This window comes from Saccostrea echinata, unplaced genomic scaffold, assembly GCF_033153115.1.
Source record: "Saccostrea echinata isolate AGI-Se365-2 ecotype Australia unplaced genomic scaffold, CSIRO_AGI_Sech_v1 ptg000015l, whole genome shotgun sequence".
NCBI lineage: Eukaryota > Metazoa > Mollusca > Bivalvia > Ostreida > Ostreidae > Saccostrea > Saccostrea echinata.
This window is the reverse complement of record NW_026889764.1, coordinates 10,614,697-10,634,883: the sequence shown is the minus strand read 5'-3', so window position 1 is coordinate 10,634,883 and position 20,187 is coordinate 10,614,697. Positions and strand designations below refer to the sequence as shown.

Below are 20,187 nucleotides of genomic sequence, written 5' to 3'. Positions count from 1 at the left end.
TAAAAACAATTAAACGATATAGATTAAACATAGTGTAAAACAAAAATTATGTTCTTTCCAAAATATATTCATACTGTGAAAAAGACCCCCCCCCCCTTAAAAAATCACATACGTACTTGTGAATGAAATATATGGAGATAACGAACAGTATTCAAGCTCAAAAGTCCATTAAACAATACAAAATAGAAGTAGAGCAAACACGGACCTCTAAAACATCAGAGGTGGAATCAGGTGCCATGGAGGAGTGAGCATCCCATGCAGACCGGTCACACACGCCGTGTGCTCTTTGTCATGATCGGGAAATAACGGAAAAATCCGACAATTCAGTGTGTTAATAATGGCCTAACAATTAGTATGAAAAACGTCAGCATTTGACTTAATGAAATATTGTATTTGCTGACAAGATCATTGTATCGACCATAGAACTTTCGAAATGATGACTTTAAACAATACTGCTGATATTCTTGTTTCATCAACTTGTTTGTCAATAATTTACCTCGTTTTAGAAATTGTACATACTTAGAGCATGCTCTTGCGTATCGAATCAACTGAGAGATATAAACCCCGTATGCAGGTGACGAAGGTACATCGCTGCATAAGCAAAGGAAGTTGACGATTGAAAAGTTAAAGTCATCACGTTTATCATAAAGCTTGGTAGTTAGATTACCATTAACGTCTTTTTCAAGTAATAAACAAATATTAGCTCATAAAATCTGAAATTAATAGTCCCAGTAATAACAAAATTTATGCATTTAACCCTAATTAAAAAAATAACTTTGTTTACAAAAGGTAAATTATTCACCTACAGTGTGCATTAAAGGACAAAGGAAATTCTGGTAGGTCACACATTCGCGATAACTATTGATCTAAAGACTGAACTATCTTGATATTTGTAAATTAAAAAAACATTTAAGTAGTTTCGAGTCATAAAATCATTTTGCTAATTTTTCAACATTAAAAAATACATGATTAGTAATGATACACGCGCATTGTTTTGAGTCGCAGTGCCGATGCAATTTTAGAGACGTGTTTATCTGCAGAACTATTAAAGCATGAATTAATTGATATTTAAAATTTCATTTGTAATTATTGTCAAGCGTGAAAAAAATTGATTGTCTCTTTTCATTCATGTGTCCAGGGAGGTCTAGAAGATAATGGTGCAAGCCAAACAATTAGAGTAAATTTAACAGTTTAGCATTAGAAACTGAAAAACGGTACATAATTCATTGAGGTTCATTTGATTTATAAATTTATGTATTCATCATACTGACAACGACGATCTTACTGTGACGCATATATTTTAACTGTGGAGGAACTATGGTGCTGATTTTTTAACCGTGTCTCTACAAAATTTGATTGTGGCGGGGCCGCCACGTTAAAAGGCTTATGGAGAAGCCTGCTTGTGTGTCAAATCGGAATGTTTTTTTACGAAATAATTTTTGGAAGTTACCAATGACAAGCTTAAGAAAAGTAAATAAACGAGTTCCATTTTTATTGAAAAAGCAGCTGTCTATGATGTCAGAAAGCCTGGACTTAAATTTTTCGTGGGGAATGGCTGTATAAAGTGTTGAAAAATCTTACGTATTGAAATTATTGATTATATCTCTTAATGCGTGATTTCAACGTCCATCTGATACATTTAGTCCATCCTAACAAAGTGTCAAGGCTTTTACATGTTTGGCCTATCACCTTCCACAGAATTCGTAATATTTATGAAATTATGTCACCATTTGAAAGATCGGGGATCCCTAAATTTTGGCTCTTTCAAAATAAGTGATTGAAAATCCTCATTATTAACTATTAACGTCACCAGTAATGACGTATCCGGCAAGGCTATAGTAGTAGGGTGAAGAACATGATCACATTGGAGGATTATGTTTCAGATGTTCCAATATCTAAGCACTGTAGAGTTTTTTGTAATTAAAAAGTTTAGAAGCAATAATCGATGATTGTTTTGTTTGTTTGTTTGTTGTTTAACGTCCCTCTCGAGAATTTTTCACTCATATGGAGACGCCACCACTTGCCGGTGGAGAGCTGCAAATTTTGTCCTATACTCGGCACTTTCGGCCATTGAGCAGTGAGGGATCTTTTTCGTGCCAGCACCTACTGCGACAAGGGACCTCGGTTTATACGGTCTCATCCGAAGGACCGGTCTCCACGTCCCACAGTGGGATTCGAACCCGCGACGTATGGATCAACTCCTTACTTCGCGACTCTAGAGCAGACGCTCTAACCACTTTTTTTTTGGATGATTGTTTTTGAAAAATACAAGGTGTGAACTTCAAATTGAAATATAGTGGAATATAAGACTGGTCCCTTTTGTGATTTATTACGTATATTATTAATAAACTGCGTCAATTCCTTTAATTTGTTGGCAAATTGAAGTTTAAGGAACAAACGGGTTGTTTGAGCAGTATTTTCTTCTGTAAAACGTGGCGGTTTAATAAGCCTATGATTTGTAATAACCATAATTATAACAGATCCGAGCCTGTACAAGGAAATATAAAGGAAATATTGTGTAAATGTTAATATTTTATTCTACTACCCACTGCTATGTTGTTCAGTGTAATCGTAATGCTTACCATTGTATATAGTAAACTTGTGTTAAAAGTTTTGTTGAAATCCGAACAATTTTGTTGAAAAATTAGTGCTTTAAAACGATCTTCTCGGAATATCAATTTTTTGCGTATTTTTGGCATAACCTTTCATTGAAATGAAAATAATTGTAAATATTTTAGTAAAATGAATTATTAGAAATATTATCTTGGTGTTGTCTATTTGTGTACCAAGATTAATTGAAATCGGGTGAAAATTTTAGGAGATGCAATTTGAAAAAAATGCTTACTATTAGAAAGCTGGGAAGAAATTTGTTTGCATTACTTGGAACAAAATTGAAAACCACGTTTTGGAATTTTTTTTTTTTTTTTTTGCTTTGAAGATCTAACCTTTCAGAAAAGTTTGTAAATTCTCTGGTAGTAAAAGGGTTAAGTATGCCCAAATTTGTTAAATCTCTAGTAGCAACATGTAAAAGATTAAGGGCTTCAAAATTTGCATATTCTGTTTCTGTCCTTATAATGAATACCAGTTCTTAAATTAGCTTTGTATATATGACAAGGGAAAAGCTCAGCATGTTTGTTTTATTGTATATTATGTATGATCAAGGCAAGAAGTTTCGTGATGAGGTCATTTATGATGCCGTTCTCAACTAATTGATACCCGTCACATATATAATTTAAATCTCTCCCGCATCATTTGTTCATGACGGTGTAATTATGAGGTTTTTAAAGCAATTGAGCAAAATAGAAAACAACACACATCCTATCTTTAATAATTGATATTGTTTCAATTTCTAGCAATTCATGTAAAAGGAGGAGTTATTATTATTAGAACAACACATAAACTATCTAATATTTGTTTAAAATTAATTTAATTTTGATTTTACCAAAAAAAAAAAAAAAAAAAAAAAAAAAAAAAAAAAAAGCAACTTCCATTTACATATATATATTTAAAAATATTCGATCGGGTCCCAGAGGGATTTTTGCAACTGGACACCATGCACAGAAGTGAATCCATTCCATTTCCTATATATTCGAACGTGAATATACCTCATGAGTCCTGTTTGAACCTGTTATTTAGAAAAAATGTTCACATATTAGATCCATAATTCATTCGATATCTGACATATCTCAATATGGAATAGCATGTATGAATTTTTCATACAAAATTTTCTGCTTTTTGGGCGCTGCATGCAACACAACACTAAAAGACACAGCCCCATTTAAGTCTATGAGAAAACTCACACTGTTTCAGTAGTGAAACAAAATGACAGAAAGTGAAAAAAATATTATTATCATTATTCACTTCATATTTGCATTTAAGTCAATATTTACCTTAATGAAATAGTTTTTGCCGGAGACTACCTGCTCTTTGTATGAACGAGCTATTAGTGGTAGGTATTGCCCTCTGTTGTATCCTAGGGGAAGTTGACTGATTATTTGCCATCGTACCTGCATACGAGAAGTTCGATAAATACTTAGTACCTAACAAAATTGGTTTGTGATAAGTATTGTAAGGCGACCCGTTAACAGATACATGTACTTTTTGTTTCTGTGGTAATTTTTGGACACTTTGTAGAAGAAATGCCTTTAAATCATTACATACACCAACTGTTTATTTAATTGCTTCATGCTGATGCAAAGAAAGGACATATGATAAAAATATTCTAAACTGAGAGGAAAATCATGGATACCATAAAAGAGAAAAATCCTGTCTTAATGAAGTATTTTTATTAGCGAATCTAAATATTCAGAGCTAAAATTAATGTGTGCAGAAATTTACTCAAGGTAACAATTTTTTAATATATCTTGTGCCTTTGTAACTGTGACGCAGGGAAAAAATTGAAAATCTTCCGGGTAGACAACGAACTAAAAGTGTTTTGTGTCAGTAGTCTCTCTGTAAACACTTACGTGCCTCAGAAGTAAGAAAAATTTGACATAAAACAAAAACTTTGAGCAATACTTGAACTTTTGAAAATTTATTTAATTTTTACTTACGGAATTCACAAGTTGTTGGATTTCTGGAGTTGCAGGTTTTGTTCTACCTATTCCTCCGACACGTCGAATAACAGCATTTGCACTTATGAAAGCAATACAAGCTAAAATGAAAGCCACTGCTACACGATTTGCCATCCTGATTAAATAGAAATTAAGGTTCATTATAGTTATGACCCACTTTCTTATATGTATTCTATATCCGTTGATTGGTCATTACATTTCCAGCTGTTACTAGTGATTACTAATTAAATTAGGTGCTAAACAGGCCGGATAATGCAGTGGGAAGGCATAATTTATCTTTTTGTTTGGAAGGAGAAACTTCAGACGAATTGTACTATAAGGAGTGGTGTAAATCAAATGTAGATTCTGAAAAAAAAACCACCGAAACATTTTTTGTGGAAAATTTCAAATCTCAAAACTTTCAAAAATCAATACCATTAAATCATATGACTTTTTAACGCTTTATTTAACCATTCCTCACAATAAATCAAAGAGCAGACCTTTTCACTGACTATAGAAGATAATGGCCAACTAATAAGTAAACTGCATGATCAACGGAGTAACCCAACTTTTTCTCGTCATCTTCCATTGTTTATGAAGTAATAAGTAAGGGTTAATGTACATTTACAAGTAGCGCTCAGTTCCTTAAAAGTAACAAAACTTTCCCTTGCGCAAGACGAAGTTTGTTGTGAATCAATTGACCAAATGTATATTAAAGTCAATGGAGTTAATCTTTTTTAAAGTCATATGTGGCTTATTTTTGTTCAGATAACCAAAATTAAAAATGCCTTTTTATTTGATTTATTACTTTATATAAAGATAGGACTTTTCTGTAAATTACACAATTTAAATCAATCGCGTTTCAAAGACATCAAAGAATTAAAATAATAACCGATTTATTTTCCACATTTAGATAAAAGACACATTTAAAGTCAATTTAATTATAGAAACGTGAGGTTATTCAAGTTCAAAAACGGCGAAAATTTTAATTTGAACGTAAATAACATTATATCATGTATATCTACTATCAATCTCGTTTTATCATTTTTTTAGCTCAGTTATGCCATATATAGCTTTAAGCATTTAAAGGAAAACAAAACAATAATTATCATTTCTTTTGTATAAGGAATTTACAGTTGTATATTGTATACAAAAATCATACAGACGTATATATTTTAGGTGTACTAGAAATCATATTTCAAAAGTATTTTATTCATCTGTTTTTTTTTTAATTTTAATTCACCGTTCAGATAGTTTTAAGTCCATCTTCCCCAAAATGAAATGTGATGTGCAGTCATTATTATACATGTACATTTATTAAATGTGTTCAAGGACAACATGCGTTTTGTCTGACCCATGGCAAGATAAATTCAAAAACCCGTTTTGTTATACCTTTTACTTTATATATTGACGCATATTGTACTGACTCTAACGCTTACAATAAATGTAGCAACATTTGGTATATATTTCGTTTAACTGCATTGTGGATTTAACTTGGTCAATTTCGAAACTGTTAAACATCTTTTACATTATATTAATCACTACAAATTAATTACACCTACACAAATACATTATCTGTATATTTGTGTAAGAACGATATCGCAAAATAACCATGTGAAACAAAGCATTCAAAAAATACAGTTCTTTTTAAACATTGTGGAGTTTTTCCTTAAATTCATAAACACTTCAACATATTTTATTTGACGGTTACTTTTTTTTAAATTTTCGAACAGGATTGTTTTGTTTGTATGTTTGTTTGTATGTTATTTAACGTCCCTCTCGAGAATTTTTCACTCATATGGAGACTCCACAACTTGCCGATTTTAACCTTTACTCGGCACTCAGGGCAATTGAGCAATGAGGGATCTTTTTCGTGCCAATACCCACTGCGACACGGGACCTCGGTTTATATATCTCATCCGAAGGACTGGTCTCCACGTCCCGCAGTAGATTCGAACCCGCGAGGTGAGGATCAACACCTTACTCCGCGAATCTAGAGCAGACGCTCTAACCACTGCGCCACGTGGGCGACCGAACAGGATTGAAAACAACAATCTATTAAAAGGTTTAAATTTTGAACTTCTATTTCTCTCAATTAAAGTTTTTTACAGTTTTGATCCTATTAACTCGCTCAGCACGGAAATATACATTTTTAATATATGGTCTTTAAATGGTTATTTTATCATAAGTTAGCTTTATGACAAAAAAAAAAAAAAAAAACGTTTTCGAGGTGAACAGTCTGTATGAACAGAAATTGAAACATATCTTACTTTGAAAGTACTTATTTCGATTATGAACTTAGCTACATGTAACAGTATTGTGTGAAAAAGACTTAATACTTAGATTTTTGAAATAAGACAAATATGGGTCAAAATGTTTGTTTATTTGTTTCATTACTGTTTATCGCAACAGTTTTGTTCTTTTTCATTTGTAAAGTTGACGTACTCTACAAAATAATTATAGTTCTTTAAATCATCCTTATCTCTTTACCACCGTAACATATATGCTGAAACGCAAAAGAAACGCAACATCATATTTTAGGGGGAAATATTACATAAATGTATAGGATATAATTTTGTATCTGAAAAGTAAGGACATCTTCAGCTTTGTAAATATCAGTAATTTAATGGTTGAATGATTTTCACACCATTACCGGAAGTTAAGTTTGAGTCTGCTTAACAGAAATCAAAAATTGAATGTTTAACAAAACATTTGGCAAAAATATGGGGTTTTAAGGATTTGTATCTGTTCATCATACGTAATGCAGCAATGTTTCGAAAAATAAATTCCTCTTTCTTTTCCATAAGCGATGCCAAGGCTTCCTGAAAATGACTTAATTACGCATTTCCATTGCTCTAAATATCTCAAAATAAAGGTGATGGAGAGTTGCAGATGCAAATATGACCCACAGCACGCCTCAACAGGCTCTTAGGTATCATTAGCATGAATGACAGTCCTTGAACCGGAAGTCCAAGGGTTACTACACTGCGCTTGGCTAGAGAAAATTCGACCTCATCTCTGAAAAACAGGCATTTAAAAATGGCAAAGAATATTTCTTTCCCTCAGATCTCAAGATTGATGAACCTATTACATCGTTGAAATCAAGCTGCAACTGTTGTCTATTGCAGACTTGCATGCTGCAATTGAATGGCCGGGACGGGGGTGTTTTAACAGTCATGTGTTACTTTCTAAAGTTAAAACATAATCATTTAACATTTTTATCAAATTTCTGATGTTTTCAAATCGAGTTTTACCTTAGTGTCTTCATTTTTGAAAATCATATGTGATATTTATAAAATTTATTAATTTAATTTTTCACGACGAATTATTTGTTCAAGCTGTTGTAATAGTAGGGATTATTTTAGACATTTCGTAAGTTAACGTGCAAAAAATAACAAACATCCTCTCTTTACAAATTGGTGACCTCAATCTAATGACACTTATTTTTTTCGTGTAACAGCTGAGTAGTTTAGAGCCTCTATACACTGCACACTAAATAGTTCTAATTTTTGGTATTTTTATGTAGATCGAGTAATCTGCCCTTTTATTTAGAATAAAATAAATACAAATGTACAGTGTATTACTTATTTTGTGATCAAATCAAGCATTCATAACATTTTGATAGGCCAAGTTAAATAGATTGAACACTTCATTTGCAGGTATTTTGTCCAGTAAGTAAATAACAGTTATTTCTGTTCATCAATACTTCATTCTTTTTGAACATTTTTCCTGGGGCTAAATGCAAGGTACCCTATGTTCAAAATGTTATAGATAAGCTGAATATTTACACACTATAAATTTCTCAATATCCTAAAATATCTTTTCTTTTAGTGCAGACCGTTCACGGTAGCTCAGTCGGTAGAGCGCTCGCTCCGTGATCGGGAGATCGTGAGTTCGAGTCTCGGCCGCGACTGACCTACGCAGGTATGTTAAGGCAGTACCCAGATCATATTTCGGCGAATTTAGACTTTTTTCGTAAAATGTAACATTGATAAGTCGGAAAAACCATAGATAAAACATTTACTATTATTATCCATTGTATAGACGTCATTGAGTCTTAGGCTAAAAGAAGCACTCCACTACGACGTCATCACGTGACGTCTATAAATAGAAAAATTGCCTTAATGAAAAAGTGAAAAGTTCAACACTACCCCGGAGATAATTCATTTCTTTTAGTGAAAATAATTATGTAAAAACATCACTGGGCCATGAAAAGTGCTGCTAGAATCCTACTCTCGTGACACAGAAAAAAATATTCCAAAGTTTCGCATGAAACCTTACCAAAATTTTTACATTTTATACATACGATCAAGGAATTTTTATCAATTCATGTTAACCACACGATTCTAGCAGCACTTTCCAAGTACTATAGAATACAAGCTTTCGATACAAACAAAAATTATATTTCAAAGTATGCGGCGTAGTGTTGAACTTTTGCATCTTTGTTGTTATAGAACGACAGAGGAACAGCTGATCGGGATTTCAAAGCACTGACTATGTTCATTATAAGAAAACATGATAAGAATATATCAGCGTACCTGATTCTTAATCTTTAATTCCTTATGAATCACACATAACATTCATGGTATATGCCTTAAAACTCCCATTTCATATATTTGTTTACATGAATTCTCATTTCACTCGGCAAATATTTGATCAATATTTATGACGTCATGGGTTTGGTATTTAACCCCCGTGCTAAATAATTAGCTATTTATACCACCCAAAAACGACAAGATTTAGTTTATGTTATGTTTTGAATGATTCCATTCTTTTCTTGGACCTGAAATTAAACTTTAAAGATAGATATTAAGAAATCATTATTTCTATAGTTCACGTCATACAGCTTACTATGACGTCATATTGTGAAGGGAAGTAGGATATATCTGGGTGTAGCCTTAACATACCCGCGTAAGTCGATAAAAAATGGGTAGCAAATGTTCCTTCGCCATGAGCTCGGCACTCTGAAGTGAAAGTAGCGGGTCCTTCGGATGAGACCTTACATGTAAAAACCGAGGCCCCTTGTCACGGCAGGAGTTGGAAAGATCCCTCACTGCTCAATGGCCCTGAGTGCCGAGTAAAGGTCAATTTTGAAGCCCTTCACCGGTATATGGTGACGTCTCTATATGAGTGAAAAATTCTCAAATGGGACGTAAAACAACATACATACATACAATCAATCAATCAATCAATCTTTTAGTGCATAGAGGGTCCTTAATGTTAGGAAAACATGTATTTACTTTAAAGTGCTTTAATTTTGATAATACAAAAAGCGTTTGCTATTTAACGTATTTAAAAATATTCGATCGGATCCAAGAGGGATTTCTGCAACTGGACACTGTGCACGGAAGTAAAACCAATCAGTGGTTTGTATATTCTTACATGAATATATCTCATTGGTCCTGTCTGAATCTGCAATTTAAAACAAATATACAAATATGAGTTCTCGAATTCATTTGATAATAAATGAATTTAAATATAAATAAATGGTGCTTTTTACAATGTACAAAAAATGTCTGCATATATATTTATATTACTGTATGCAACTCATTGTACACTAAGCCACAATTCCATGAATTCAAAGATTTTTCTTTTTGAGACATCCATGTTAAAAAAAATAAGGTATATGTGATTCGAAATGCAGAAGTTTAAAATATGAATTATATAAATTCATTTTATTATGCATAATATGTAAGCATTGATTTTACCTTGATGAAATAGTTTTTGCCGGAGACGATCTGCTCTTTGTATGAACGAGCTGTCAATGGTAAGTATTGTTCTCTGTCGTATCCTAGGGGGAGCTTACTGATTATTTGCCCTCGCACCTGCATGTGATCAATTTAATAATATACTTTTTTTTTTCGTTTACAATGATTAAATAATTGAAAAAAAATATTTTACAAAAAGATTCTATATGTGATTATCCTCGCAAACATTTTTTTTTCTATGTTACACATGGTCAAAGGAGAAAAGTGATGATTTTACATGATAATTTCAAATAATATAATCAACCAGTTCTTATTCTTCAACACTTTTGTAAAATTGATTTTTCCCTTTAAAACATGTTCTTTATAAACGATATCTATTTTTACTTAATCGTTTTATTTTCACGCAAAATAACGTACTTAAAACGCAAATATTTCTCAAAGCATCTTATCTTTTGAAAATTTTGCATCAATTTTTACCCATTTTTAGAGCTACGTTAAAGTCGTGGAACCTGCTGAAACTTAGAACGTAGTCCAATATATTTGTACTCCTGATGCAGAAATAATATTTCTGTAAAGTAGTATTATAGTATCCTATAGGTTGATGAACGAATCCAAGAAGTGGCTGTCTTAGCCGATAACCATTTTACATTACGACATTTGGATAGCTTGCTTAGAGATTGATTCAAATATTAATTATTGATCATGTTATTTTTACTTACGGAATTAACAAGTCCCTGGATTTCTGGGGTTGCAGGTTTTGTTCTACTTAGTCCTCCGGGACGACGAAACGCATTCACACTGATGACCGCCAAACACACCAAAGTGAGAACCACTGTGACACGAATTGCCATCTTGATTATATAATTGAAAATACTCTCCTGATATACACGAATCGCCGATTTAAATACATGTGAAGTTCCCTGATAGATTAGTCATTACAGACCAGATGTTACTGGTGCTTTTGATTAGGTTTTTGACTTCTAGCATGTACCAACAGGTTTGGGATGGTAGGGCAATATATGACTTATTGCTTGTGATTAACTTTTAATAGTTTGTTGCATGGTATCGCGGGTATGTTAAGGACGCATTCAAATCTTTTCTCGGGATAATTTATCAAAGCCGACGATAAAACTTCAACTATTATTAACTATTGCGTATAGACAACAGAGTGTGCCTGAGACCAAGACGTACACCACCACGACGTCATCACGTGACTGCTATTAATAGAAAAATAATCCATATTGAAAAAGTAAACAGAACAACACTACCCCGGGGTTTAATAATTTCTTGGAGTAAATAATATAGCTGAAAAACATCTCTTATGTCTAAAAGGTGCTGCTAGAATCCCAATGTCCGGTCAGAAAAATAATTATTCCACAAATTCGCACGAAACCTTACCCGATGTTTTGCATTTCATACATATAACGCGAGATATTTCTTCAAACTTCAGACGTAATGTGCTACTGCATATTCTATATGAGATGTAATCAGGTGTGGATTCTCAAAAACTCCGACAAACTTTCAGAAAATTTAAAATCTCCATTTTTCTCCACAAGTCAGTAACATCAAAACATACTACTTTTCTACACTTTATACAACCACTCCTCACGATAAATTAAAATTATGTAGTCTTCGGAGAACAGGTCTTTTTCATTTCATGTATTTTATCATTTACTTTTAACCATACATTGGAACCGACATCAAAAATTTAGTTAATAGAATAAAAAGAAAGTGAAATATATCGATATTTACACATTTACATTTCAAATGTCTTTTTTTATTTATTCTGTAGCATTAGACATACAGATAAATATAATTAAAACTAAATTAGTATAATAACCATAAATATTCAAAAGAATTAAATTGAAAATTTCAATATTTTGATTCCCGGTAGAAGGGGTGCAGGAACCTTTTTTTTTTTTTTTTTTTGGTTACATTATTTTAAAATATAATTTTATACCTCTGATTCCCAGAAGATACGGATTTCCTAATCCCCTTCCAACCATCCGATGAATTTCCTATTTAGTATAAACACTGTTTCAATACTTCACTCACAAACTTATCATAAAAATACAGCTCTGGAATTTGTAAAGGCAGACGGTAAATGCATAACATACATTTACACACACATTTAAGGTTTACAAAATAATCCTCAATTCAATCTATTTGAAATTTAGTCGAGTATTAACTATATAAAATTTTAATAAATTCACTAGTTTTATTATCATTTTATCTTAATACGAAATATATTTTATATTATGAAATATTTATTTCCTGTATTCACTTTCATACATACCATGAATAAATTTATATTTTTCTACTACATTTTTCTGTGAATAGAATGATCATGAATGAAACATGTTTCACGAAATTTTATAAATTTAGATCTGTGGAATTATCTGTCTTCCAAAACAAAGTTAAAATATTCTCATTCAACAATCGGTGAAAAGTTCATGCAGAAATATGTGGATTAAAGATTGATTAATTATAATAATTACATACAACAACTCGACCAACATGACGTACACGTATACAGTAATAAACATTAGCTTACGTGGAACGAATTTAAAAGTTATGATGACAGGGGTGTATATTTGTAACATGTGGGACAAAGGCTAGGTGCTATAAAAGTAGTGCTGACCACAGAAAAATCCTCACTACCAAATAAAAGAAGCATCATGAACGTTTTTTCCGTATTTGCTCTTGGTCTCCTCTTGGCGATCATCACTGAGACATACTGCACTCCCGGAGGTCTCGGTCCACAGGAGTATGCAGGGCCCGGCGAACAGGCCCTCGTTCAAAAGGTATGCTAAATAGACGCAATTAATTTCACTTTTCCCCTTTTATTCTGATATAATATAATCTTTTGATATTATATTCATAAGTTAAATTACATGTATATAGTTGAATGAACTGAGAAAATAATTTTTTCAAAGTCGTCAATATCATCTTCTTATAGAATAGGGACGCCATTATCCGTAAATTACCATCGTATATGAACGGACCTTTCGGACCTTTGAAGGCTCAAGTGTTTAGAAAGCAGGTTGTGAGAGAAACAAACTACTTTATCAAGGTATGTAAACATCTAGAAAATTTAAATTTATCAGAATATGCAGCAAGAAAACTAAAGAATTTTCGTTGAGTTACATGAATTTCATGCTCTTAAAACAAATTTTTAACTCAGGTAATCATTTGCTTTTTCAGGTAAAAATGCAAGGTACTCGCCCTCGGTACTTACATGTGAAGATATACACAGGTCTGAATAATCGTAGTAAGGTGGAGGATGTCAAAGTTGTGGCTCAGTATGACCCAATCGTATACTTCTAATGACCAGAACCGCCATGTTTTAATGTAATAAATTTATAGAAATTTAAAACTATGGTTTTATTATCTTTTCAATATCATAAGAAAAATAACATTGTCGTGAATTTTCAGAGAAAACAGACGTTAATAATGGCGACACGAATGCCACACCTACATAGTAGATTCCTAAACTTCATAAAAAATCTTTACGAGGATACATAGAGGGTTCTAGTAAATGTTCTATCAAGATTTTTCTTTATTCCTCATATAATATGAATAGCAGTGAAGGAAAAAACTTCAGGAGTACTAGTATTGAACAACAACATATTCGAGAAGTGGTTTTAATCAGATGTGAATGCTTCAAACTTCCAACGAATTTTCAGAAAATTAGCAATCTCACTAAAATTAATAAAATCAAAACGTATGAATTTCAGCACTTTCTACAACCATTCAACACGATAAATTAAAGACCATGCTTTTTGACATCATAGACGATTTCAGTAAAAATTAAAACCAGTCGTAAATCTTCATCTGCTAACTTATTTTGTTAAAAAAAACATGCTGATTCTATACACAAGTTCCAGAGGTTTATATAAACAAAATGCTTGAGTTTCTCTTTGACAGTATCTATCTAGTTTTTGGAGACCAGGTCTTCCAAAAATGTGCTAGAATTTCCATGATTAATAATTGTGCCCCGTTATTAGCCGACCTGTTTTTGTATTCATATGAAGAAAATTTATTCAAAAACGCCTACATGAAAAAAAAAAAAATTAGATATATCGACGACGTTTTATCAATTGACAATATTTATTTTCATTCTTACATTGATTCAATATGTCCCTTTGAACTAGAAAGAAAAGACACCACAGAATCTGACACATGATTCATATTTGGATATTTTATTAGAGAAAGACATTGAAGGCAAACTAAAAGCTAAACTTTATGAAATATGTGTAGACCAACTTTTCTATCGTCAACATCCTTTATTTATGAATCAATATACCATTATCACCTGCATATGGAGTTTATATCTCCCACTTGATTCGATACTCAAGAGCATGTTCCACGAACAAAGAATTTCTAAAAGCTATTGAAAAATAAGTTGATGATACATGGATATCAACAATCTCGTGAAAGGTAAATATTTCGCAAATTCTATGGCATTTTTAGCATATACAATCTAGCGTTAAGTCGAATGTTGACTGACTTTTATCTTAGAAATATTTAGACCATAATTTTTACACTGAATTGTCCACGGATTTTTCCGTTTACCCTAGCATAGACTTCGAGTGTGTTCGGTCTACAAGGAATGTTTACACTGTAATCCTCCATGCCACCAATTCCCACCTCTGTTTTCAGAGGTCCATCTTGGCTTTGCTCCTTACAATTTGAATTGCCTACATGGACATCTGAGTACGATTACTGTTTGTTATCTTGACATTTTATGAATATAAAAAGAAATATGATTATCTGTTAGGTTAAGCTAAAGAGGTGTTTATTAATATAAATTTTCTCATTGCGCACACTGTAGAAACAAAATTCCAAGAGACTCTTTACTTCTGTATGAGTCTCTCTAACATGTTGTCTGTTTCTTCGGATTTATACAAAAGGATAGGAGACTTTATCTTATTCTTTTTAGGGATTTTTTTTTTTTTGCTTATTTAAGCGTCAAAACACAGAAGTACTTAATTTCTTTTAGCTTTCATCAATCATTTTATTTTAACAATTTCTTTGACATAAAAAAATCAGTCGGTTTTTTTGTAGTATTTAAGGTAAGATACATATAAGACAATGACGAAATGTTTCACCAATAAACATGCATATGCGTAGATTTGTTTTCAAATTATTTTTCAATAACTTGAAATTTCCCTGTACTGAAAACTACAGTCTTATCTTTCAAAAACTTATGTTGGTCACTCTCGAGTTGTTGGACAGGTCCTTGTAAATTGTAACATATATGAATCGGTTATAGCCCGTATTTATCTACAAAAATAAACGTATTTGAATTAATAATATGCTTTCTAGCACATTCCTTATAAAACAATTAAAAACAAAAATTCAACAAAAATAGTATTACATACATGCGAACAAAACTGAGTTCCCTGAGGCAATAATATCAAATATAAATAAAGCGGAAAAATTGGGATATTTAATCATTAAAATAGACTATTACAATAAAGATCAGCCCAATAAACGCAAGCTTTTAGAAAGAAAACGTAGTGAAAAACAAGCGGTGGCAAACTGACTGAAATACAGGCAAGACACACAGATAGACGGACGGACGGAGAGGAAACCTATTGTCTGGTTTCACCAGTAGCGGAGTATGAACAAACATTATTTATCATTGGTTATTCTTCTGTAAACAAACCGAGCAAATTATATTTGTCAAAATCAATTAAGATCTTGTAATCTATTAAATTTTAATTATTTAAAGACCTTTATCAGGTAGTTGGTCCCTGCCACGATCTGCATGCGATAACTATATGCTTTTAGAGATGGCGTCACGGGTACTGTTTGGTAGTATCCAAGTGGTAGAAGTCTGTAGATGTCTCCATAGTGCTGAAGTATTTTGATAAATAATATTGATTGATCAGCGTATAACATATCAGATATTTACAAATATTTCTTAAATTAAAAATATCCAACCTGAAAAATAAAATCGATATTTTGGAAATATTCAGGTCATACATTTCATATCATTAAAGACGATTAAAATTCGAAACGGTGCATTGAATATTAAGCAAAATGTTCTGCAAAGAATCTTACATTTACATGTTTGTCCAACGTCAGAAAATGATAAATAAGCGACCAAATTTACCTTGTTTACCAATGTCTGTATATTTGGGGTAGCAGGAACTTCGGGACCATAACCACCATAGACTGCAGAATCGACAAAACCTGCTAAAGAAAGGAACAAAAAGAGGCAACCCTTGAGGTTCACCATTATTGGTCTTTATGATATACTGACCAATGTAATTAATAATAGCCGAATGTTTGTGTAATTTGTAACAGGTGATCTTGATCCCTCTTGCAAACCATATTGATGATTATTAATTCGTGACCTGAACTTTTGTGATACCCTAAGGTTGTTTTGCTTTATTTAAAGGTTCATAAGGAATGACCTCAAGAGAAGATTGATGTTGATTTCTATTCGAAAGTAATTGCTGCTACATCAGAGACACACCCTTATATTCATGCAGATTTGTGTACAGTAAATATTTTTTTAAAAAATATACAAAATGGTCGGCCCCATTATATATATGCTTTATAAGTTTTTTTTCCTGGGTACTCTTGCTAGAAACAAGTTTTAACAAATAAAACAAATAATCAATATTTAAGCACCAAATACTTTAACTATTACATGTAATTTTCACTTTAATCAATCATCTGAATGACAAGGTGAGACGCTGATACTTATTTTCAAAACCTATTTGAGTCAAAGTATTTTCTCATCCTTATCATCAAATCAAAACTCTATAAGAGAATTGGGCAGAGAAAATGATCTTAACAAGTATGTAAGAACTCATCTTTATAAAAAATAAAACAACACCATATTAGATTTTTTAAAACATTTTATCTATGAAACATTTCATTGGATACAGGATCCAATGCTATTGCTCCTGAGGACGATGTCTTTGTCTTATCTAATGTATATTTCTCTCTTTTTTATATACAAACACATGTAGACATTCTTTTATGCGATTTCCATTTTAAACATAATGTTGTGTGGCATGTATTTTTACGACTGGAGTCGTTTCTTCAAAAGAGGAAAGTGAAGTTTTAAGAATCATTCTTCGAGATACTGGACTTACATATGAAACAGAGATCGGGGAACAAATTTGAATAAAAAATTTCTAATTCAGATGAGCTAAATGCAAAATTACCCTAAATTTGCAACATGTGGACATCAAACAGGTGATATAAATAGAGCCGAGAAGCTGTCTTAACATCATTCCTGTCAACAATTTGTTCACGATGAAACGATTGCACATTTTTTCGTTGAGCCTTATTTTGGTTGTCTTTTTAGAGACTTAATACGTCATAAGAGGTTTTAAAACAGGGGGTCTAGGAGAACAACAATTTGCAACACCTGGGGTACAGGCTTTGGTACAAGCGGTAAGTTAAATTCAAAAAGTGTACAAGAGACATTGCAGCATTTTGTGTAGTCGATCAATTAAATAAAAAAACCTTTATAATTTTTTCCGTAAAATTTGGTTAGGAAATGATATTTATATAAAGCAAAAATGTTCATTTTAGAATTGAAACTCATCAATCTATAGTCTTCTAAATGTTTACATTTCTTTGATTAATTATAATTGATTGTTGGTCACAACTTATGAACTGTAAAAGCAAAAACATGAAGATCCATTATAACCATTAATTTAAACTGAATCTTATTACACTGTGTAGCAGATAGACAATCCCAAAAACTAAGCTAAAATATATAACTTATTACTTAAAGGTACTATGTTGCAAGTAAAAAAATCAGAAAAAAATATTTTAATTTGTCCATTTAATTGACTACACGGTAAAACTGTAAGAAAATATGAGAGAAACTTACTACTGAGAATTGATACATTTCAGAATCGTAACGCAATTATTCGAAAGCTTCCTCCAGATATACTGGAACCAATTGGACGAATGAAAGCTTTGGTATTTAGAGAACAGCTGGTCGCAGGAACTAACTACTTTATCAAGGTATTAATTCTAAACAGGATGAAAATCTATTCAAAATGAAAGAATTTCTTTGATACTAATCCATACCTTTGAAAAGCATGAGTTTTCTTTAAATAAATACTATATAACTTATTCTAAATTCTGATAAAAATGGTTTCAAGTATCTTGGTTGTTTAAGTGCATGATTACTACCATTAAAATTGATAATAAATCTTAGGAATCCTTATGAAATGATTATTTGAATATAGATAGACAAAACTTCAAATAGATGATAAATAAATACCAGAAATATCGATTTATTACATATTTCTCGAACATTCATCATTATATTTAATCTCCGTCAAAAATTCTTTGTTAATCAGGTAAAAATAGGAGGAGGCCATCGACCCCAGTTCATACACGTCAGAATCTATGCTGACTTAAACAATAGGAGCAGAGTGGACGGAGTTAAATTCGCCAATCAGTATGACCCAATTCTTTTCTTCTAGAGATTCAAAGGACGACGTATATAACAAAAAAAATATAGAATTGAAATAAATTAATGTACAAACATTGGGGATTGTGTGTTGTATTTTTCTAAGTGTCATATAGCTCCATTCTTAAACAATCAAATATTTTTATAGTTCTATATAGCCAAAAAAAAAAATTAGAGTTTTCAAGATGTGAGGGGCAAACCTCCAACCTTGATGTGTTCTTAAATAATCTTCTTTACTTCTGAACATCTCCAAAACAAATTATTCCAATGTTTAAAGCGAGCGCAGCGAGCTCTAAAGACTAACGTGTGAGTAAAGAGGAAATTTAAGCTAATATATGTATACTTTAGGCAAAATTTTTGTGCGAAACCTTCCCAAAATTCTTTTGCTACCACAAATCCAACTACAATGGCGATTTTAGCAGTACCTTGGTTAGATAAATCGTGTGGATTTTAATCTTTACAGAGAGCTTAAAGAAAACTTAAAAATAATTTTATCTACTATTCAGAACAGTGCCTTTCGTTAAAAGTTTTGCTCAATTAAGACTCCGTTATAGAGGTGAAACTAGTCATTTGATGACAGAGTTTAGACTGGGTCTTGTTGTTTAAAGAAGCGGATCAAAACCTACGATGGTTTTTGATGGTATGCATCCAGTAAATGAAGTCAACCTCATCGGTCGCACCGAAAACATATTAAAAATAAATCATTTACCGAAAGATTTTGATGCCATGTCCAATGAATCTGTTACGTAGATCCCTGAATGAGGTTGGTTGATTTATATCGTGTAAACATTTTAAATCTTTAAGAATATTCTTCTATATCTCTATTTATGTTATTATACTGAATCAATAGTCTATGTTAAGAAATATAGATTTCACGGCTCTTGCAATTGGTTAAATGGTCTAAAAACTGAGAAGCACCTCATTGGAAGAAAGAAGCACCCGTCCCATAGGATTAAAAGTCCGAGTCAGCTGTTGCTAGATTCAAAGTTGTAATATACAACATTAAAGGGCAGTAAGAGCTGTGTTTGTGAGCAGTGTCCTCCTTCATTATTTTTTCGAGCTCTGCATGTGTGTCATATTTCACATTCCATATTATTTTTTTCGCCACAAGGCAAACAATAAGTTATCAAACATTTCTTAGACTTGAAGACATGTAAGCTAACGTAACGTAATGTCAATGTTTTTAACAATTATTTAAGTAATGTCACTCGTGAAATTAGTTATATCAAGGATTTTTTGAGAAGTATATTTTAGATAAGTACTCATATAGCATGACTCAAAATTGCAAAGAAAATGGGGGGTCAGTGTGAATCTTACTGAGCTACGGTACAATTAAGTTGACTTTTTTGCACTTAAATTGTAACTCTTTGGTTAATCACTTTTATCTTTATCATATTTTATCACATGTAATTATTGCAATAAATATAATCCTATTTTACGTAATATAGTTTGAATCCTATTTTACGTAATA

General features: G+C 31.9%; 3 protein-coding genes across 3 annotated transcripts; 2 read left to right on the top strand and 1 right to left on the bottom strand.

Annotated features, from left to right (window-relative positions):
- Nucleotides 1-9,805: 9,805 nt before the first annotated feature.
- Nucleotides 9,806-11,113, bottom strand: LOC133187853 (cystatin-A-like). The gene is made up of 3 exons (XM_061323249.1): nucleotides 10,981-11,113; nucleotides 10,262-10,378; nucleotides 9,806-9,965 (listed from the first exon to the last, which is right to left on the bottom strand). The coding sequence occupies exons 1-3, from the start codon at nucleotides 11,110-11,112 to the stop codon at nucleotides 9,846-9,848; spliced, it is 369 nt and encodes a 122-aa protein (XP_061179233.1). The 5' UTR covers nucleotide 11,113; the 3' UTR covers nucleotides 9,806-9,845.
- Nucleotides 11,114-12,939: 1,826 nt separating this feature from the next.
- On the top strand, nucleotides 12,940-13,588 carry LOC133187852 (uncharacterized). Its single transcript, XM_061323248.1, has 3 exons — nucleotides 12,940-13,065; nucleotides 13,221-13,334; nucleotides 13,466-13,588. The coding sequence occupies exons 1-3, from the start codon at nucleotides 12,940-12,942 to the stop codon at nucleotides 13,586-13,588; spliced, it is 363 nt and encodes a 120-aa protein (XP_061179232.1).
- A 2,471-nt stretch (nucleotides 13,589-16,059) lies between these two features.
- LOC133188091 (leukocyte cysteine proteinase inhibitor 1-like) lies at nucleotides 16,060-18,729 on the top strand. Its single transcript, XM_061323479.1, has 4 exons — nucleotides 16,060-16,105; nucleotides 17,625-17,680; nucleotides 18,149-18,262; nucleotides 18,604-18,729. The coding sequence occupies exons 1-4, from the start codon at nucleotides 16,060-16,062 to the stop codon at nucleotides 18,727-18,729; spliced, it is 342 nt and encodes a 113-aa protein (XP_061179463.1).
- Nucleotides 18,730-20,187: the final 1,458 nt, after the last annotated feature.

Bases quoted from the DNA above. Each gene is read 5' to 3' on its own strand.
- LOC133187853 (XM_061323249.1), bottom strand. From the start codon at position 11,112: ATGGCAATTCGTGTCACAGTGGTTCTCACTTTGGTGTGTTTGGCGGTC. The intron at 10,379-10,980 runs GTAAGTAAAAAT...GATCACATGCAG, and splicing joins TCCAGGGACTTGTTAATTCC to GTGCGAGGGCAAATAATCAG. The intron at 9,966-10,261 runs GTAAAATCAATG...TTTAAATTGCAG, and splicing joins GCAAAAACTATTTCATCAAG to ATTCAGACAGGACCAATGAG.
- LOC133187852 (XM_061323248.1), top strand. From the start codon at position 12,940: ATGAACGTTTTTTCCGTATTTGCTCTTGGTCTCCTCTTGGCGATCATC. The intron at 13,066-13,220 runs GTATGCTAAATA...ATCTTCTTATAG, and splicing joins AACAGGCCCTCGTTCAAAAG to AATAGGGACGCCATTATCCG. The intron at 13,335-13,465 runs GTATGTAAACAT...TTGCTTTTTCAG, and splicing joins AAACAAACTACTTTATCAAG to GTAAAAATGCAAGGTACTCG.
- LOC133188091 (XM_061323479.1), top strand. From the start codon at position 16,060: ATGGCGTCACGGGTACTGTTTGGTAGTATCCAAGTGGTAGAAGTCT. The intron at 16,106-17,624 runs GTAGATGTCTCC...GTTTTAAAACAG, and splicing joins TATCCAAGTGGTAGAAGTCT to GGGGTCTAGGAGAACAACAA. The intron at 17,681-18,148 runs GTAAGTTAAATT...GATACATTTCAG, and splicing joins TACAGGCTTTGGTACAAGCG to AATCGTAACGCAATTATTCG.